Source organism: Ornithorhynchus anatinus, chromosome 17, assembly GCF_004115215.2.
Source record: "Ornithorhynchus anatinus isolate Pmale09 chromosome 17, mOrnAna1.pri.v4, whole genome shotgun sequence".
NCBI classification, from domain to species: domain Eukaryota; kingdom Metazoa; phylum Chordata; class Mammalia; order Monotremata; family Ornithorhynchidae; genus Ornithorhynchus; species Ornithorhynchus anatinus.
This window is the reverse complement of record NC_041744.1, coordinates 8,969,669-8,990,390: the sequence shown is the minus strand read 5'-3', so window position 1 is coordinate 8,990,390 and position 20,722 is coordinate 8,969,669. Positions and strand designations below refer to the sequence as shown.

Genomic DNA, 20,722 nt, shown 5'->3' with positions numbered 1-20,722 from the left:
CTCCTTCAGCATTTCCCCTCCCCCACTAGGGAGGGTCTTATGGAAACCAGAGGGCCAGAGAGAAACAAGAAGCCAAGGGGATCCTATCAGCCATTAGGCCCACCGTCTGATTTCCGTTAGACTTAGTCTGGTTTCCCTTCAGGCTATTTCTTGGAAACTGTGGGCCTGAGTCATCTTGGCTTTGTCTGGGCCCAGCCTGCTGCCCCCACCCACCCAAACTCCAGCCCAGCTTGATACCCTCCTCAACTGCCCCCACTCCAGCCTAATTCTGCTGGGAAGCAGCGTGGCTCAGTGGAAAGAGCGCGGGCTTGGGCGTCAGAGGTCATGGGTTCGAATCCCGGATCTGCCACTTGGCAGCTGTGTGACTGTGAGCAAGTCATTTCACTTCTCTGGGCCTCAGTTACCTCATCTGTAAAATGGGGATTAAGACTGTGAGCCTCACGTGGGACAACCTGATTAACCTGTATCTACCCCGGCGCTTAGAACAGTGCTCTGCACAGAGTAAGCGCTTAACAAATACCAACATTATTAATTCTCCTCCCCCAACCCCCCCACTCCAGCCTGCTGCTCACCCTACCCCAGCCCAGCCTACCCATCTGTCCTCCCTCCTGACCTCAAGAACATTTAATCAAGAGCAAACTGGCATCTCTTCCAAAAACCCTCCCCAGGCCAAGTCCTCTCTTCCCCTACTCCCTGTCCCTTCTACGTGGCCTATGCCCTAGAATCCAAACCATTTAAGCACCTATATTTACGTTGCCTCAGCCCCCAAGCACATATCTGTAATATATTTTAACGCCTACCTTTCCCTCCATACTCTAAGGTCCTTATGGGCAGGGACCGTGTCTCTACCAACTCAGTTGTATTGTAGTCTCCCAGATGCTTAGTGTAGTAAGGGCTCAATAAATACCATTGTTTGATGGACTCCCAGCTGCCTCCGGCTCAGCCTGCGGACACAGGATCCCTGAATACCCAGACGTCTGCAGGCGAGACAGCCCCGTCCCAACCAGGAATTTGCCTACAAAGAAGTCTGAAGCAACACTGAGCCTGAATCTGCAAACTCCTATAAACTACTACACAATTAGCAGGCTTATTAAACTGTCTTTTAGCGAGCAAGCAAACAGCAAAATAGTCTTTTAACCTAGAAGCCAAATAAATAGCTAGCAATTCTAGCATAGGTAAAGAAATTCATTATCTCCGACTAATAGACCATGGACTTATCCATAGCGAACTAAGAACTATAAAGTAAGTTGTTCCATCTTCCGAACAACACCCAAGAAACAACGTAATTATGCCAGGGCTTACCATTTCAGCTGATTTGTTTTTAATGTGAATTAGGCCATCTTAATTGAGTTTTCCCCTCCTCTGGTTTGCTGTAGCCTCTTTCAACACCCTCCCACATCTGTTCACTCTGGGGGCCGTTGCTCTCTGAGGCCTTTAGACCTATCCCCCGGGGCCAAAGCCGACTCGGATTTCTCTCTCCTGATTGGTGCAGGGATCCTAGGAGGAGGAGCCTCTTTTTCCCTCCTGCTTTGATGCTAAGCTTTTTTCTTCCTACGATGCTAAATACTTTGTACAGCGCTCTGCACATATTGCCAAGTGCTTAGTACAGTGCTCAGCACATAGTAAGCGCTCAATAAATACCATTGATTGATTGATTGATTATTTCCTCCCACCCTCCCCTCTCCTCCCCTCCCCTTCTGCTCACCCAGAGCCCAGCCCTGGGCACCCCTCTCCCGAACCCCAACTCCTACCAAGCTCAGGGTAGAGAGTTGTTGGGGGTGGCGGGGAGCGGTGTGTGTGTGTGTGTGTGTCCCCGTCGGTGTCCCTGCTGGGAGGCAGGGGAAGGGCAGGGTCCTGCCATCTGGGAATTCAGGGACTTGTCAAATTGTGCTGGGGAAACAGCAAAACAGCAGGAGAAACACAAACCATGGGCCTGGGAGTCAAACGACCTGGGTTCTAATCCCTACTCTGCCATTTGTCTGCTGTGTGACCTTGGGCAAGTCAATCAAGCAATCGTATTTACTGAGCACTTACTGTGTGCAGAGCATTATACTAAGCACTTGGGAGAGTACAGTATAACAGACACATTCCCTATCCACAATGAGCTTACGGTCTAGAGACCTTACAGACCTTGGGCAAGTCACTTAATTTCTCTGTGCCTCAGTTACCTCATCTGTAAAATAGGGATTAAGACCGTGAGCCCCATGAGGGACATGGACTGTGTCCAACCTAATTAGCTTCTATCTACTCCAGCCTGGCACAAATAAGTGCTTCACAAATAACATAAAAACAAAAACAAGAGCAAAAAACTTCTCCAAGTGTGCAAGGGTAAGAGGAGGGCCCGGAAAGCATGGTGGGAAAAGAAAGAAGCAGGGACAGGAGATCATGGGAAAAGCAGAGGAGTGGAAGCTTGGTGGGAGATGGAAGCGCTAAGGGGACCACCATGGGGAGGCCCTGCGTTCTGAGGGAAGAAACCAGCCCAGCTCCCAAAGCCTCCAGGGAATCAATTTTTTTCAGAGTGAGCATGAGAAGCACAGCTAGGGATCTCCCCGCCCCTAGCCTCAGCCCCCCAGAAAGTCTGGCACAGTCCCCATCCACCAGCCAGCTGCAGTCACCCCCGCCTTGCCCCCCCAAGCCCTGTTCAGCTACTTACTGTCTGTGGCACCGGGGATGTGAGGGAGGGGGCGGGGGGTTGGGAGGAGAAACTGCAGGGTTTACATCCCAGCCTACTGACAGGGAAAACCTGGGGAGGGCACAGGAGTGTGGCACTCTGGAGACTTCCTGGGAGGGTGGTAGCCAGGCATGCCAAGACTTCTAATAAGATCTAGGTCCACCCCTGAGCCAGACGGGATGGTAAAACCCTCTGTTCAGAGCTTGAGGGAAGCCAAGGGACATGTGGTTTGACAGGGAGGCAGGCATGAAGGCAGTGTCAAGGTGAGCAGAGGAGGGTTATGGGATGTCAACACAGAGAAATTGGGTCAGATTTCTCAAGGACAGAAAGAACTGTGGACTCAGGTCCTGTAGGAGCCCGGGGGCAGGAGAGAGGAAGCAGGGATCAAGGGGTAAAGGCTGGGGGCAAGAGGCAGAGGGCAGGGTGTCTCAAAGGCCAGACACCTGCGAGATGGCTCCAACTGTGAGGAAACCGGGCCCTGCCCGCTCTCTCCAGCTCCTCCCTGCCCAGATCCCTGGGCACCCTGCCCCAGCAAACCATCTGCCAAGCCAAGGTGGGATGTGCAGAGAAGGCAAGGACAGAGGGAAGACCACCTGAGTGTTTACTAGGCTGCAGTGAGACCCATGGGGCACCTGATTATCCAACTGTGTCCAACCTGATTATCTGGTATCTACCATAGCGCTTAGCACAATGCTTGGCACACAGTAAGCACTTAATAAGTATTATTATTATTGTCATTAATAATAAAATTTTAAGCACAGCAGAGGATTGATTGATTGACTGACACAAAGGCACCGTGTAGAAGAAAGAAGGAAGGCAAGAAGAGGAGAAAGCAGAGGAAACAGTAAAGCCCTAGACTCCAATCTGCTTTCTGATGCAGCTCAGGGTGATAGAGCTTGGAGCAAGGGGGAGCAATAGAGGAAGGAGCTAGTTTGTTTGTGGGTTCAAACCTGGTAAGGGGATCTTGGGGGAGCATGATATCTTCAGTCTGGGTTGGGGCTGGTTGTGGGGGTCGGGGAGAGGGGACACCTGCATTTGAGAGCTAGATCCTGAGAGAGTGGAACGGGAAGTGGCATTTTTCAGATTGGGGGTAAGAAGTCTGAGGGAGCGCTTCATAATTGCAGGACACCTTCCTGGGAAGACCAAGCAAATGGAAAAGTGGGCTTTGAATGCAGTAGGAAGGTTTCAGGCTAAACTCACGGAAAACAGTCAAGGGCTGGAATCTGAAACAGGTGAATAAAGAGCCAGAATAAGCTCTCTAAAGACAGAGGTCTCTCCTTGCACCTCCAATTTCTCTGGGATGGGTTAAACAAAGGCAGGGGACAGGATAAGATGATCTCCACATCTCTGCCTATCAATAGGAGACCGGGAGTGGAAGGTGGGTGCTTGGTCCCCGGTTCCTTAGTATCTAGGGCATTCCTCAGCTCCTCTCCAGGGTGGAAGCAGAAAAAATCCCTTGAGGCCTCCACTCTGCCTTCCTCTTTCCCTTTCAGCCTCCAGGGGGAGGCTCCGTATTGCCTGAGGGGGAAATTTTGCTGTTTCTACAGAAACAAATCTTGCTCTGTGAGCAGAGGGGGAACAAACACAGCACAGGAAAGGAGTGACAGGGAGAGAGGGGAGAGAGAAGGGTTAGCGGGAGAGGGAGAGAAGAAACAGGCGAAGGGAGAGACCCAGATGCAGTCTTCCACCAAGCATCACAGAGATGTTCAGACTGATGCTGCTCGCATACAGTGACCAGGAGGCGGGGCCTGCGTTTGAAAGCAAGGGGTTGGGGGCACTGGGCATGAGAAATTGGGTCTCCATTCTAGGTCAGTAGGCGGGCACTGGAGGAGCTCTGGGTATTCCAGCTGCGCCTGCATTGGGAGAAGCTGGCTGTGTGGAGGGTGTCTCATAATAGATGTGGGTGGGTGCTGGTGCTGGGGAGAGAGTCCCTCCTTCTCCCTGAGCTGGCACATGCCCTGGGACCTGGGGCACTGAGGTGGGGTAGGATTGGGAGGCAGCAGTTCCTGCCCCTACCCTTTCCCCTTGGAGGCACTGGGAGCAGGTTAGCCCCAGCCCCATTGAGGCTGTGTGGCTCTGCTCCTGTGGCCCTGGGCTGTGGGGCCCCCGGGGGGGTAGGGAGGAGGAAGTTCTGGGTAAAGCAATACGTAGAGAGCCTTCCGTGGAGAGGAGATCATCCTCAGGGGAGTCCGAGGCAGGCCACGGGGGAGGACTGGGCTGCCTCTAGATGATGAGAGGTAAATTATCGCCTCAGGGAGCTTTGGGGCGGCTGGGAGAGCTCCCAAAGATGGTGACACCCTGGTGTTTCTCAAAGATGGCTGTACTGTTGCCCTTCTCAAAGATAACGGCTGCGTGGTGTCTTTCAAAGATGGTCTCACTGTCACCCTTCTCAAAAATGATGGATACATAGGGTCTATCAAAGATGGAGGCTGCACGGAGTCTCTCAAAGATGGTCACACTATCGTCCTTTTCAAAGATGGTGGGGGTGCAGCAGGGATCTGTCAGTAGGGTGTAAATCAGGGACTTGGAGCCGAGCTGCCTGGGGCGCCTGGTTGAGGAGCATCGGGAAGGATTAGTGAGGGAAGCAGCTGAGAAATGTCCTTCTGATAAATGTTGCCATGTGTGCTCATTTAGTGAGATGGGATGGCATCATGGGGACTGTGGGATAGCGCTTAGTACAGTGCTTGGTACGTACTAAATGCTTAACAAATACCTTGATGATTATTATTAGGTGCCTGTGTGTCTGCAAATAGTCCCAGGTGGCTATCAGCCACTATCATTGGAGGGAGTCAGTGGCCCCCTCACCTTACCCGCACATAGCTCCTCTGCCTGCTGTCCCCTGCCCCTCCACTTATCTGACCCCCTCGGCTGCCTCTGCCACAGTGAATGATGCCTCCGGATCTGACAGCCTCTGGGGAGGGGGCTGGGTCCAAGAGGGGCTTGCCTGCAGCTCCCTCCCACACACTGGCCCTGGCAGCAGAAGGAACAGGAACAGGAGATAGAGGCAAGGCCTCTCAGACAAGTACCTGAGCTGGTGACCGAGGTCCTAGGTGGTCATTCACACCTTAACCTGTAATAATCCATTTAAAAGAAATCTGTCCAGGTATTCAACCTTTGCTCTTCTTCTCCAGTACCCTGGCCCCACCCCTCACCCCTGCCCCTGAGGTTGCCAATTTTCTGGGCCCGCCTGGCCTCTAGAACAAGCAATATTGCTGCCTTCATGCTGTACTCATACCACTTGCCTGCTGCACCCTCACCACCCAGAAAGCCCCCCTCCCCAACCAATGTTCCCCCAGGAAGGGGGAGTCATCCATCTTCCTTGCTCCATTAGCTCTCCACCGGCCCCAGGGTGCAGGTGGGGGACGCGGAGATTCTGGGACTCTGCGCTTCTGGCATTAACATTGTCTGGAACCGATCACTCCGGGCCCAGAACAGGTGGAGCTGCCTGCGGGAGCCGTGCCATCTGTTCCCAACAAGCCCAGATTTGTAGTCGGTGCGATGGGTAGGGGACGCAAGGGGGTCCCTATCCAAGCCCCAGAGGCACTGCAAAGCCCCACTTCACCCTGGGTTGGAGCTCTTCCTCTTCCCGGGGCACCCGCTGACACCCAGTCCTCTGTTCCAGGCATAAGGGGTTCATGTGCCCTGGGCCCAGTACTCCACACTCAGCTGCCCTGATCCCAGACAAATACTCCCAGTGGCCCACAGGTCCCTGGCCATCCTCTCAATATCCTCCCCTTTGCAGCCTCCCGGTCGGCCCCCGGCTCTTCCACTCAGCCAGGCCCACACTGGTTGCTTCGCTTTACCGGCCAGAAACAGTGATGAAGGAACCCCTGCCATATGCCTGAGTTTAACACCACCACCATCATTTGAGTCCTTCTTCAGAATGGAAGGCTGGAAGATTTGGAGCCCATTGCAGGCTTTAGGGCCTGGATCCCTTTGCTGGATCCAGCATCCCCTGGGGCTCAGAACACCCATGCCAGGAGCCTCAAGGGGCCAGCCCTGTCCTCTGCTATCCACTCCTCTACTTTCCCAAGGTGAGGCATTCCTGCACCTGCGGGAGGAACCATGCTAGCAGAACTAACCAGAGCTGATCATCTGGCATTGGGCCCCATGGGCAAGGCAACGGCCTCCAAGCAGCCCCATACCATCCCAACTGCCATTCTCCAAGATTCTCCAGAAGCCCCCTGGCCAGCAGAGCTGGGAGGGGGTGGCTGAAGGGCATTTCCGTGGGCTTTGACTGCTAGGGGCTTTATGCAAATGAAATGCACATGCTACAGCAATAAGAATCGGTTACTGAGGATTTTCCTACCCTTGACCCATGAGCCTAGGCCCCTGGAGTCAGATTGGGTTAGGGCTGAGATCAGGGGCCAGGTTGGAAGTGGGGGGAGGGTGTTGAGCCCGGAAAAATTATCCTCCCAGGCTGGGCAAAAGACAAACAGAATCTTTCTCAGCACTTGATGTGCAGAGAGATGGGTGGGAGACAGGCAGGGGAGGTCCCAGGGGCCCATGATGGCCGGGGCCTCCTCTCCTCCTCTCTCCCCCTGGAAGCACTGCCTGTCTAGGAGAGCCAGGCAGTGGTGGGCCTGGGCCCAATGCCAGGGTGTCAGAAACCTCCTCTGAGGCAGCAGTCTCTTGGGGTAGATAGGAAAGTGCCCCCAGGCCTACCACACTGCTCCTAGTCAAGCCAAAGGGCACCATCTGGGCACAGGACAGAGCAGATGGGAGGACCTTCCACCGGATTAGGAGAGAAAGGAAAGGGTAAAGGAGTATGGTATATCAACTGGGGCAGAGAAGATGAGGGAGAGAGTAACCATCTTCTGGCTGCGAAGTCCTGTTCAATTGTGAGTAACTGCTGCCCTCCATCTCCTGCTCAGGACCAGACAGGAGAAAGTAGGTAGAAACTGCAGCTGGAAGGATTGAGACTAGACTTCAAGGACTTCAGGTCTGGGACATCCATGAAGTCCTCTGAATGGATGGTCTGGAGAGTTGAGGGATCACCAGCGTTTGGAAAGATCCTTGCTCCCATGGTTCTACACTCCATGGGCAGGGGGATTACCAACATGACCATTGAGGTTCCTCGCTGTGCTAGATGGCTCTCGTAGGCTGGTGGCTGGGGGTGGGGAGGACCTGGGGGCCAGACCCTGGGGCGAAACGGCAGTCACGGCATCTCCCGTGACACACTCCCTGCCAAATTGATTCAAATTGCCTTGAATATGAATATATGATTAAGGAACGGTGTGATCCATTTATCAGGGAAGATTAAAGACAGTCATCTGCACAGCCTGGCTGGGGGATCATTAAGGAGAAAACTGCTATCAAATGCTGGAGCTGCTGAGGCTGGGGGCAAGAGACAGGGGCAGAGTACGTCTGGAGAGATGGGCCAGCCTGGATTGGAGGGGGCAGGGAAGAACTCGAGAGGGTCCTTCCATACCTCATCCCACCCTAGAGTCTTGGATATACAAGCCTTTTTAGGTCTCAACAAAGTCTTAGGGGGGGAAAGGACGTTTATTTCCACACGGAAGGAAACAGGAAAGAGAGGTGCCCAGGCCAGTGCAAACCACAGGAGGCAAGAGAAGGGGAGGGAGGGGGAGTCAGCAGGCAAGGGCTGGGGGGGGGGGGGTCCCTGGACACTGCCCTCCTGACCATGAGGGTTTAACAAAGGTGAACCTCTGGAGGCTGGGGGCTGCAACGTTTGCTGTGGTTCTTTGGAGAGGAAAGGGCTGGGGTGGGACAGACTTTGAACCCAGAATGGGAATGCCAAGGGGGACAAGGTTCCCCCCCGGACCCCCAGCCAGGCAATTTTCAATATCCAGGCAAAGAGGACGGGAAGCCCTTATTGGAGAGGGGGGCCTATATGATGTATCCAAGGAATGGAGGGTTGGAGGGGGCACCAATTAGTCCAGGGGTTGTGTGTGTGTGTGTCCTGTTGGTGAAGGGGGGAGGGTGTGTGTGTGTGTGCCTGTCTCCTGTTGATGACGTGTGACTGTTCACTCTCCCCATGAATGATCCTAGTGTCACTGTGTGTTCACAGAGGGCTTTTGTCTCTGACATCCTGTGCCGTGTGGCTGTATGTTCAGTCTCCCCCACAGGGGCCCCCACGGGGTCCTTGCTCTGCCCCCAGCCTAGCCCCCTCCTCACCCCACCCCGCTCCCAGCTCCAGTCCCCTGTCTTCAGCCTGATGAGAACCGGCTGGCTTTGGCTCAGCTGAAGACAGAGGATGATACGTAACTCCAACACTCACCTCCCTCTTCCTACCCCAAAGCTGCCAGGTGCAATGCCCCCACTGGGCCCCCAAAGGGGCAGGGGGGCTTAGAAGGGGGGACCGGTTTTGTTCTTAAATTAGAAAACAAAAAGACAGCAGGTACTGAAGGAGAGACCCTCTTCTGGGGTGCATGGGGAGGGGCAAAGCCTCGGTGGCCCCACAATGTCCCCCGGGGAAGAGCGGGCCTCCCAGCTGCCAGCAGGAGGTCCCCCGGCTTGCCACCCCTCCGATCGCCGAAGCGGGGCAGGGAGGAGCCGGGGAGGGGGTGAAGTTCTATCCTGACGGCCGGTGGCTGCCCGGACCCAGACAGTCCGCCTGGAGAGGACCAGGCCCGGGGGTGTCCCATGCACACTGCCAGCAGCGGGGGGCTACTCTAGGGACCCCTGCACCCCCCCCAGTCGTAGGTGGGGAGGCTAGAAGGGCAGGGAGCTGGCTTCTCCAGGGACTATGCACTGGACTCTTTTGGCTTTGCCTCTGTGTCGCTGTCGCTCAGGTAGCTGCGGCGGGGGTATCGGGATCGGGAGTTGCTGTCGGAGGGGTCAGGCTCATCATCTGACCGGTCGAGGGAGATGGATTTCCGGTAGCTCGGGGGGCTAGAGAGGAGACAAGAGAAGACATTTAGGGAGTGGGTCACCCTCCTTTCCCATCCGTGGGCCGGCCTGGCCTTGTCTCTCACCCCAGGGCCCTGGACTGGCCCACGGAGAAGCTAACACCTTGCTTCTCCCGGACTTGGAATAACGCTCAGCCACCTTTGCAGACAAGAAAAAATATTTACCAGCCCACGCCAGTTTCCCAGCCCATCCATTTACCAACATTCTTTCTGTCGTACACAGGCCACTCTGCTACTCAGGAGAGACTAGCTGACGACTGGATCTGTGAGCTGGCTAACCTGCTGTCAACAGGACTGCCCCTCCACTCCTCCGTCCCCTCTCCTGTGGAACACCACGCCCGGGGCTGAAACTCCCTTTCCCACACTGGAAGGCATCAATAGATCCTCCCCCAGTTCCCCCCCACCCCCCCCGCCACGGCCCCACAACACACTGACCCTTCTAGGATAAGAGCCTTCACCTCGCTCCCAAAGCCTCTGTCCAAGGAGGAGAAAAAAAGCCCCTGGCAGAAGCCCTCTGCTGAGAGCGAGCCCCTAGCACAGTGCCTACACAACCAGTACCAACCCCTCTCCCCGAGTGATGAAAGGGCCTCTCCCTCCTTGCATGCAAGCATGGCCCGCCCATCATGGGGCCATTACAGGGTAATAGGGCTTTATCTTCACCGCTTGATTCATCTTTTTTCTCTTTCCTCTGAGCTTCCCCGTGTCTCCCTGCCTTCTCCAGTGCACTATTATCTTGGTGCTGAGGGAGAAAATAGCTGGCAGGCGGTTCAGCACTCCTACCCCAGTCCGGTTCCCCGCAACCATCTGGTTCTGACGGCCTTCCCTAAGGACCCAGTGTCCCCCAGGGCCAGTCCCCACATCCACCTCAACTCTCAACAGGCTCAATAAATATGACTGATTGATGGTGAGAGAGGGGAGGGGGTGGATTCCACCATCTTTGTCTCTCCTAACACCAAATGGCTAAGAACAGAGGGGAGGGATTTGGGTTGCCTGGATCGTTTTCTCAAAATGGTATTTGTTCTGTACTTACTGTGTGTCAGGCATTGCATTAAGCACTGGGGTAGATACAAGTTAATCAGGTAGGACACAGTCACTGTCCCATATGGGGCTCACAGTCTTAATCCCCATTTTACAGATGAGGTAACAGGCACAGAGGAGTTAAGTGACTTGCCCAAAGTCACACAGCAGACAAGCGGTCGAGTCAGGATTAGAACCCAGGCCCTTCTGACTCTCAGGGTCGTGCTCTATCCATTAGGTCACACTGCTTCTTGGGGTCCTCCTGCGAGCACCCGCCTTCCCCATCAGATTCGGCCTGGTTCTCCTGCTCTACCAAAGGACCCGTGTCCCTGGCTCTGCATAGATGGAGTCAGAGCCCAGACAAGCCCAACTGTGGCCCAGAGCCTGGCAGAGGGAGCCTCCCAGGTACCTGAGGGATGAGCCTGGGAAGCGACTGGCTTCTCTGGGGATGCTGGTGGGGGGGTGGGCTCCCGCAATTCAGACCGAGTGGCGGGCCCACTCCCTCTCCTCCCAATCCCTGCTTCTACCCATAGAAGAAACTGTTGCCAGATCCCGGCTTCTGCCTTGGAGTTCTCCCACCAGCCCCCTCCCAGTCCCGCACCTCGGACATGGACTGTGCCGTCGCATGGCCACGCCCAGCTCCCTCCATGTTCCTGCACCACATGCACCCCACCAACACACACCTTCCCATGACCACCCCACCCACCTTCGAAGCATGCAATGGGTGCATGTTAGTCCAAGACCACACAGAAGTTCTAGGGAGTTGGGGGTGGGGATGAGGTGGGCGGCTCAGAACTGGGGGTGTCAGGCCCACAAGGAGGAAGGGGCAAATGAACAATCCGTTGGGGTGCTCAGAAACCAGCCGGTCTTAGCCGTAAGGTCACCGGGGCAACCGAGACCCGAAGATGGGACAACTGGTGCCGCCAGCGGCAGAAAGGGCCCTTTGCACTTTGAGGTTTGGGAGGAGGAGGAGGCCTCAGAGCCCGGGATGGGAGGGACCAGCCCTCGAGATTCTTGCCCTTCGGAGCCCTAAGGCAGATGATTTCATCCTCATTAAACCCCAGAAGCCTGTGGATTTCAAGGAGGGGGATGGTCAGGGTCGGGTCTAACCCTGGCACAATGGCACCGGCCTGCAATCAGGATCAGCTCCCGGGGCTGCTCCCACAGAGGGATTAGGAGAGCAGGCAGAAACCGGGAGCCTGGGGCACCCACTGCTGCTCATTTGACAAGGGCACCGGGGAGAGGTGGACCCTGGGGCCCAGTGATGCACGGGAATAGTATGATCCTGGGCCGAGGGGGGAGCTGGTGGTTAGTAGCACACACCGGGTGGCACCGGCTGCCCATGCGGCACTCCATGCCAGCTCGCCACCTACGGCTCTAGTCGCTCTCGGGGCGGTACAGATAGCGCATCATCAGGCTATCCACCTCCTTCTTCCGTTTCTTCTCCTCCTTCCGGGAGAGCCGGCTGGTCCGTCCGCCTTCCTCCCCCTCCGAGGCTGGGGGGGCCCGGCTCCCGGGGCCCTTCTTCACGCTGGAGCCGCTGCGGCACGAGACGGTGGAGCCACTGGATGAGGACTCGGACTCAGACTCGGATGACTCAGACTCCGTCTCACGCCTCTTCCGCCTCCTCCTGGACTTCTTCTTGCCCCTCCGGGACCTGCCCTTCTTCCGCCGCTTCTGCCCAGACGAGGAGGCATCTGAGCCTGACCCGCTGCTGCTACTCCTCCGCTTCCTGCTCCGGCTCTTCCGGCCGCTCCGGGACCGGGACACGTCGGCGGCCGAGGCCGAGCGACGGAGGCCGGCGGCCCGTTCGGGTGGGGCCAGCTGAACGCTGCGGACGCTCTTCTGCTCGTCGTCCTCAGGGTCCGAGCCGAGCTCAAGGCCGCTGCGCTGGAACTGACCGGGCCGGTAGCTTAGTACCTCGTTGATGGCGGCCTCCAGGTCAGGGTCCAGGTAGGAGCGGCGTCCAGCCGGCCCGTCTGAGGCGGAGGTGTGGGGCCGGGGTGGCACAGACAGACTGCGGGCCAGTGACGGGTGGCTGTATAGGGAGTGGGCCTCGCTTTCAGCTAGGCTCAGGGCCTCACTCGGGGCCAGGCTGGCGACGTCGTTGTCTTCGTTGTCCCAGACGCCCAGGCGGCTCCGCGGGCGAGATGGGCGGGAGCCGGGGCTGGTGGCCCCCGAGGCCCGGCTGCAGGGGGGACTCAGGCAGCCGAGGCGCGAGGCGGCCGAGCCCGACAGCGAGAAGCTGAGCACGGAGCGGGCCTCCCCCTCACCACCGTGACCTTGCCGGGTGGCCGAGGACGCCCGGCTGACAGGGGCAGAGACGGCCGAGGCCCGGTCCGTGATGGAGCCCCAGCACTTCTTGGAGCCTCGGCCCAGCCGGCTGCCGGTCTCCGACAGGACTGAGCCACGCTCCTCCTCCTCCTCCGCGGCCTCGCCCTGCCGCCAGGGGGTGGGTTCCATCCGGGCCTTCCGTGGAGGCCGCTCGGGGGAGGTGGGCCGCTCACTCAGGGTGGAGAACAGGGAGTCCTCGTCCCCCAGCCCCCCGATGGAGTCCTTCAGGACCAGCCGCTTCCGGTAGCTCAGAGAGCTCAGGACGGAGGGAGGCCTCTCCTCCACCCCCTTCCCCTCCTTGACCTCCACCTTGGGTGCGGGGCTCAGGGCCAATCTGGGATGGGGAGAGCCCGAGGGGAAGCAGAAGCCCGGGTCGGGGGTGGAGAGAGACAGAGAGAAAGAAAGAGACAGACACACACAAAAGAACAAGCATGAAACCCAAAGAATAAAGGCCTGGGAGGAGGGAGGGAAGACAGGAGAGGAGGAGGTGAAGTAAAGAGCGGAGGATGGGAGGAGGAAAGGGGAAGCAGGAGGAGAAGTCAAGAGGCACCAGGGGATGGAGGAGGAGGAGGAGGGAAGGGATGAGGGAAGGGAAAAGGAGGAGGAAGGGGAGGGAAGAGGGAAGAAGGGGGATGGGGGAGGAAGAGGATTAGAGAGATCAGAGGGAAGGGAGATGAGAAGAGGAGAGGGGGAGAAGGCAAGAGAGGAGGAAGGAGGCAGAGTAGGGAGGGGAGGGAGGGGGAAGAAGAATTAGAGAGGAACAAGGGAAGGGAGATGGAGAGGAGGAGGGAAAGTAAGAGGGATGTAGGGGAGAGGAGGGAAGGAAGGAGGAGGAGTAGGGAGAGGGGAAGGGGAGGGAGGAGGGAGGAAATGGGGAGAGAGAGGAGGAAGAGGATTAAGGAGGTATGAGGGAAGGGAGATTGGGGGAGGAGGAAGAGGAGAAGGAGGGAAGGTGAGAGGGAGAAGGGAGGGGAGGAGAGCGTCGCAGTGGCGGCAGCCCTAGCAGAGCGGTGGCGGGAGCGGCGGAGGAAATGAAGCAAAATAATTTGCCTCAGTGAAAATAGCTTCATGGAGAATGTCATGTAAATTAGACTATTGTTCTATTTCCTCACTTTTCCCCCCTCTAAAACGTTTAGTTCAATTTATTTCATTGTCAACTACCTGGAGCCGTGCCGCGCGGCGCCGCGCCGGGAGAGGAGGGGTGGGGGGCGGGCAGGGGGCGGTGTTATCTATCTGCAATAACAAAATGTTGTTCGACTTCATACGTTAAACCAATTAGGGGCGGCGGGGGTCCAGCGGGGGTCTGGGGGGATCGGGGGTATGGGCTGGGCCTGGCTGGCCCAACCAAACAGGAACAGGAGCAGAAGGAGGAGGAGAAGCAGAGGACGGCTGCGGGGAGAGCCGGGGCAGGTAGGAGGAGGAGTACACTGCTTGTCACGCTCCCTGCCTCGTTGCCAGTGGGGCGGCGGGGGCGGCGGGGGACCCTGGCGGAGGTTGTCCCTGAGGGCTCTAGGGACTGCAGCTGAACAGGGGAAGGGGAGGGGAAAGTCCTCAAGAGGAGAGGTGCCAACTCCCACTGCGCCCTGGGAGAGCTCTGGTTGGTTCCCTTGGGGGAGCTGGGGGAATGGTGGGCAAACCAGGGGGTCCTCGGATACACGAGCCCAGGAAGAAGCGGGGGAGAGGCGCCATTAGGTCTCTGACACAGAGCAAGCCACGCTCGGCGGTGACCGGGACTCAAAAGTGCCGGTGACCGGTGCCCAGCAGTGACCGGTGGTGTGACTAGTGACCGGAGCCCAGTGGCGACCGGGGCCCGGCAGTGGGACCAGTGATTGGTGCCCAGTGGGGAACGGGGACAGGTTTCAGAAACACCAATCCCATCTCCTTTTCCACTACAACCTCTGTCCTCTCTGCTCTGTCGCTGGGTCAACCGAGCCCCAGCTGCCTCCAAGCCCCCAACCGTGACCTACTGGTCTGGGTAAGTGGGTTTACCTGCACCCCAGGGACCGACCAGCCCCACACTCCCCAAAAGACCAGCCAGTCATTTTCAGCTCCCCTACAATCCATATAGGTGTCCCTTCCAGACATGCCCTCAGCCTCCTGGCACACTTTCTGCACTCACCCCTCCTGTCTGTTGCCTCCCCGATATCCTCCGTATGCCTGACATCTGTACCCTGAACCTGGAGCCACAAGCTCGGAACTTCCAGCCTGGCATCTTATTTATTCATATTAATGTCTTCTCCCCACTAGATGTAACCTTGTTATAGGTAGGGAACGTATCTGCTAATTCTGTTGTATCGTACTGTCCCAAGCATTTAGTCCAGTGCTCTGCACACAGTAAGTGCTCAACAAATACGACCGATTGATGATCCTGGCGCCCCAACCTGGCACCACAATCCCAGCACCTCAAGCAGAGCTGCCTCTTCCTCAGTCCCGGAACCACAGAGGTGGAGGTGCCCCTCTCCCCTCCTGAATTCCCCAGGGTGGTGGCCATCTAGCTTGGGAATCACTGGAAGTCCTGGCCACCGGGCACAGAACTCCATGCGGTGGTGCTGACCGGGCACTGACCTGGAGCTCTTCAAGCTGCCGTCGTCCGAAGTTGTCTTGGAGGGGCCCTTGTTCTTGGACAGCCACGATTTCACCCCGTCGACCCGGTCCTCCAACTCCGAATCCACGTCTGAATCACCCTCGCTGCACGGGGCGGACAGGGAGAGGTGGGCAGGGGTAGGGAGGAGTGGAAGTTAACGCACAGGCTGCCCGAGACAGGCTGGCAGCAGGACAGTGTGCCCGCCGCAGAAAGGCATGCAGTAGCTTAGTGTGCCGGGGTCACTGGGAGGTAGTTAAACGGAAAATACCCCATTCACAAGCAGATCCTCCCGCTCACCCATTGTCTTCCCTGGTCAGACTGCCTCAGAAATCCAACTCCAGAAAGCAGATTGGGGAGAGTGTCGGCAGGCGCCTCTCCGCTGTGAATCCCCACTGAGCAGGGCCTGGGCGACTCTCAAAGATGACCAGGCTGCAGAGAACCACACTCATTCATTCCCTTGTCGAATGGAAGCTCCTTGTAGGGAGGGATTGCATACACCAACTCTACTGTAGTGTACTTTCCTAAGCTCTTAGTAGTACTCTGCACATAGCGCTCAATAAATACCAGTGATTGATTGATTATACTGTAGGGATTCTCAACAGCACTGAGGCAAATAGAGAGAGAGTGAGAGCTCCCAGCCTGACAGACACCAATCAATAAATCAGTGGTATTTAATGAGAGCTAACTGTATATGGAGCACTGTACCGTTTGGGAGAGTAACACACAACAGACTTGGAAGATTCAATCCCACTCCCAACCTGCCCCCCTCTCTAGCTTTCTCAGGCCCCAAGGGGCAGCTGTGCCCCTTTCCACCCCCAACACCCACACACACAATGGGGAGGTGGATTGCAGCTGGAAATTTCCCTAGATAAAGAGGGCGGCCAATCTATAATCAAGATTGGAAGCTCCCTGAGGACAAGGCTCATGTTTTTGAACTAAAGTGCAGTCCTCTGCATACAGCAGGTGCTCGATGAACTCTACTGATTGATTGATTGGCTGAGGTGGGTGGCCCCGGCAAAGTGGTGTGAGCCACATCCCAGTATTGTTCTGTGGCTTCTCTGTCTCAGAGAGGGAGAGGAGGCAGGGGGACAATGGCAGCGTGGGAACGGAAAAGTCGGTCTCCAGAAGAAGCGGAGTGGAAGATTCCTGAGGTAGGGTGACAACTCTGGCTGGGTGCCAATGGAAAATTCAACTTTGGACTGAGGATTAAGACTGTGAGCCCCATGTGGGACATGGATTGGGTCCAATCTGATTAGCTGGTATCTATCCCTGGTATCTATCCCAGCACTTAGTACAGTGCCTGGCACATAGTGAGCGCTTAACAAAAATAGCATTTAAAAAAAAAAAGGAGGTTGCTCTTCTCCCCTGCAGCCTGCCTCCTCCCTTGCCCTCTATTCCTGGAGAAGGGCATTAAGTCCAGACCTTAGAAGGTTCTGGGCAGCCTTTTCCAGGCTTGGACACTTGGGGAATTTTATGCAACGGCGGCGGCTCACTGCATCTCCCTGCCGCGGCTTCGCCGGGTGTCTCCTGGTTGTAAATTTCCTTTTCATCTGTGTCAACCGGAGAGGGCTCGTTCCTGAATTATGTTCTTCAATAAATAGCCAGCGCACATGCACACACGCACACAGACACACGCACATAGACACACACAAAAACACGCTTGCTCACAGCCATCGGCTCTGCACCGGGACCTGGGGAGGAGGAAGCGGGGCCCAATCTACGGGTCTCCACAGGCAACTGCAAAATGACGGCCAAGAGCAGCTGAGCCGTGGCCCTTAACGCAGGAGTTTAGCAGGCAGCCTGCACTCGCCTGTTCGAGTCTGTGCCCAGTCACACCTGGCTGCCAGATTTATGGCATGCCACAGGCTCCTCGGAAAGCCAGTGCCACCTGATTTATCTGCCTGGGGGGAAAAAAACCTCCTTCTCTGGCTTAAAACCCTCTAATTTATCTCCGCCATTCATAACCATATCGATCGCCGTTCAAAAGGAGGTGCTGTATGCATTGCAAAATCTGTGCCTACATGTTAAAAGCATTTCTGTATAAATCTCCCTTAATACCACGCTGTTTACTGCTTTCATTAAGGTTATGGCAATAACAACTGTATCTATAAGTAAATCGAAACATTTTTCTGCCCGCCTCCACACGCTCGATACCTCGGCACACGAGTGTGTGTGTGTGAGTGGGGGGGTCTCTGGGTGGTGGGGGCTGTGCCCTTGGGATGTCAGGGACAACCCAAGCGGACAGAGGGTGGGTCAGAGAGAGCATGGAACAAGATTCCACCATCACTGGGTATTTCAACAGGCTCTGCCCAAGGGCCAGGGCCCAGCTTAGACGAGAGCAGGGAACAGCCTCTCTCCTCTTCCTCCTCCATCTCCCCTTTGTCCTCTCCCTTAGGCAGGATCCTCCAAACAGCAATTGGGTGATTTTCTGTAAACAAACTCTGGGGGCAGGCAGACTCAGGGGGCAGTTGGGATTTTAAATGGTGGGAATTAAACCTCGCGTCAAACACAATTTATGTCCGGGCTCGCGTGCTATTAGTTAACTGGGAGCCGAGTCGCAGGGGAACAAACAAACGGAGACAGAACTGCGGGGGATATTAATTGTGTGTGACAACTGGGCTCCAGCGGCCCTCTATCACTGTTACACGCGATTACATTTATCATTAGCTCTTATGGATTCCCTCACCGCCGCCAGCCCGGCCGGGTCCAGGGGGAGGACCTGGTGAGCAGAGCCGGTTGCAGGGTGGGGGGACTGAGAGGGTGGTGCCTGGTGGCTGATCTCCTGGCTCGTACCCCTGCGGCCCTGGTAGGGGGCTGGTGTGCGTCCCCGCCCCGGGCTCCCCTGGCTGCATCTTCCACCAGCCCCTCCCTGGAGCGTAAATCCAGTGAACCACAGACATCAACTCAGCTGCTCTCGGGAGAGGCGCAGGTGAGAAGGCAAAAATCAATCCCTTCTCGTGCCCTTTGCTTTTGTCTCTCACTGGCCCCCAGGAGGTGGGCGAGTGGCTATCTACATGGCTGCTTCCCCTCAGCCTCCTCCCGGCCCAATGGAGGGGACCTGTTTTTCCCAAATCCCTGGCTTCGGCTCTGAAACCTTAGTCGGGCCTCCAGAGGGAGGTAGGGTGGGGAACACAGTCAATTCCAAAGGAGAGAGAAATTCAGCATAGCCGCAGCGGCTCCTGCCGGCTGGGGGGAGGGAGCGAGGGAGGGAATGGGGGCAGGTTCTGGACAGGGCCAGGGTGGGGGGAGGCGGGGACCCCAGGAGTGAGGTTGGGGGGCTCCAGGGCCTTCCTCCAGATGCAGGTCAGGCCAATCCCTCACCCTCTAAGGGGCATCTGAATTCATCCTGATGGACCCCAAAGGGGTACTACTCTTTAGAGACCCCCATCTCCGGCACAGCACAGTTAATCACGTCATCACCTGCCCACAAAAATCAACCCTCCGAGCTGTTCCCCTCCCCCGCTAGAATGAGGTCTCCCTCCCCCCACGACCTCCGGTTGAGCCAGGTAAGTAGTATTGGCAAACACTATCATAAACCCCCCACCTCCTGCTGAGACAGGTAAGCGTTATTAGAGGAGAGCACAGTAGGAAGGGTTGGAGCACTCCCCCACAACCCTCCCACGAACACCCTGCCTCCCGCTGAAACAGATCAGTAGTGTTAGAGGCTGGCACAGTGTGCACAGTGTGGGGGGATGTGAGCATGCGCTGGGCACAGGAGGCATGCGGTGGAGCGGCCATGGAGCAGGGCTCCAGGGGATGGGCGTGCTGAGGGTTAGGGGGGCGGGTGGTTAGACACCACACGGTGGGGATGGCAGGGTGGAGCGCGGGCGCTCCGGGGTCCTCACGGTTTATTCTTTCTTTTCTGATACTTTGTCACCATGTCCTGCAAACTGGAAACGGAGAGAAGATGGCGAGTGGGGCAACTGGGCAGGGGGAGGAGGGCAAACGGTGCCCCCCCAACGGGGAAGACAAGGAGCGGGAAGGTGAACTGGCCGGCCCGGGGGCTCTGGCCCACGAGGTCCAGAGGAGGGGCTCGGCCTGGCTTCCCGTGGGGCGGGTGGGAGATGGGTCCCTGGCCAGCTCTGGGCCCACTGTAGGAGCTCGGTAAATACAACCCATTGTTTGTTGGTTGAATGGAGGGCCGGGCCCTGGGAGCGGAGCTTGGGCAGGAGAGGGGGTGATAGCGGTGGCGGCAGGGAAACAGAAGAGGGTCGGGCACTGTACAGCAGTGGATTGCTTAGAGCCGGGGCCAACTACGACGGTTCCCCTGCTGCGGCTCCCCCTGCTTCCTGGCCCCGCAGTCCGGGACTGCAAATCTCACTTGGTTAAACTGTCCCTGGGCGGGTTTTACGAGAGGAAATTGCTGTCAGGGTAACGAGGAGCCGAGGAGCCCTGGCCCTTAAATCTCGCTCTCCCCAGAGCAGGACAGGCCCCATCGAAAACCTGGCTAAACGGGGGAATAACTCATCCTGAACCAGCCTGCCGGCAGCCGGGGGAAAAACTGGGTCTCTGGGGGCAGGGGGAGGGGAGAGAGGGAAGGGGAGGAAATAAAGGGGAAGAAAAGGAAACAAAGGGAAGGGAAGGGAGGGACCCCCACTCTGATATTCTCCCCCCTGCGATGGGTCATGCTAGGAGCGCCCTCCCAGTCCCTACGGTCTCCCAACTAGGGAGAGTGGGGGAAGTGGGGAGGGAGGCCTGGGGCAGGAAATGGGGGTGGGAGGGAAAGGAGGGGGCAGGGCAGGGAAAGGGGGGAAAAGGGGAGGGAATGGGGGGTGGGGGGAGGGAACAGCAGGACAGGGAAAGGGGGAAGTAAGGGACGGGCACAGCTAGGAGTTGGCAGTGAGGAGGAGAAAGGGGCAGACAAAAGGTGGAAATGGGGCTTTTCTCTTTCTAATTCTCCCTGATCAGCGAAGCTGGGGCTAGAGTTGGCCCTGCTAACCGGCTGCCCCTCGGCTCTGCCGACGTCCCCTCCCCGGGCCTCCCTCCTCACCTGTTGATGAGGTCCTCGTTGTCGTCACTCTCCATCTCATCCTCGATGGCGGCCTGCAAGTCTCCGATGCGCTTGAAGGCCAGCTTCAGGTCCGCCTGAAGGCTCTGGTTCGCCGCCTCCAGGCTCTCCAGGTCCACCTCCTAGGGGCACGTAGTGGGCAGTGCCACACTGGCCGGCGAAGGCTACTGTTCCCTCTCTTCACCCAAAGGAGGCCGCTGTGGCCAGTGCAGGGGCAGCTCGTGGTCCTCTCTGAA

The 20,722-nt window shown here is 57.1% G+C and overlaps 1 protein-coding gene across 15 annotated transcripts in view; it reads right to left on the bottom strand.

The window, feature by feature from the left end:
• Positions 1-8,157: 8,157 nt before the first annotated feature.
• The window catches only part of MYO18A (myosin XVIIIA), an 88,007-nt gene continuing 75,442 nt past the window's right edge, over positions 8,158-20,722 (bottom strand). For 7 of the 15 annotated variants that reach the window (XM_029082174.2, XM_029082175.2, XM_029082176.2 and 4 more), the window contains 5 exons: positions 20,469-20,608; positions 19,324-19,368; positions 15,460-15,582; positions 11,934-13,228; positions 9,437-9,526 (listed from right to left, as the gene is read on the bottom strand). In XM_029082174.2, the coding sequence (XP_028938007.1) occupies positions 11,938-13,228; positions 15,460-15,582; positions 19,324-19,368; positions 20,469-20,608 (1,599 nt within the window). In that variant the 3' untranslated portion in view covers positions 9,437-9,526; positions 11,934-11,937. Of the gene's footprint in view, positions 9,527-11,933; positions 13,229-15,459; positions 15,583-19,323; positions 19,369-20,468; positions 20,609-20,722 lie in introns of all 15 variants that reach the window. The other 8 variants (XM_029082186.2, XM_029082182.2, XM_029082184.2 and 5 more) reach the window with 3 other exon arrangements.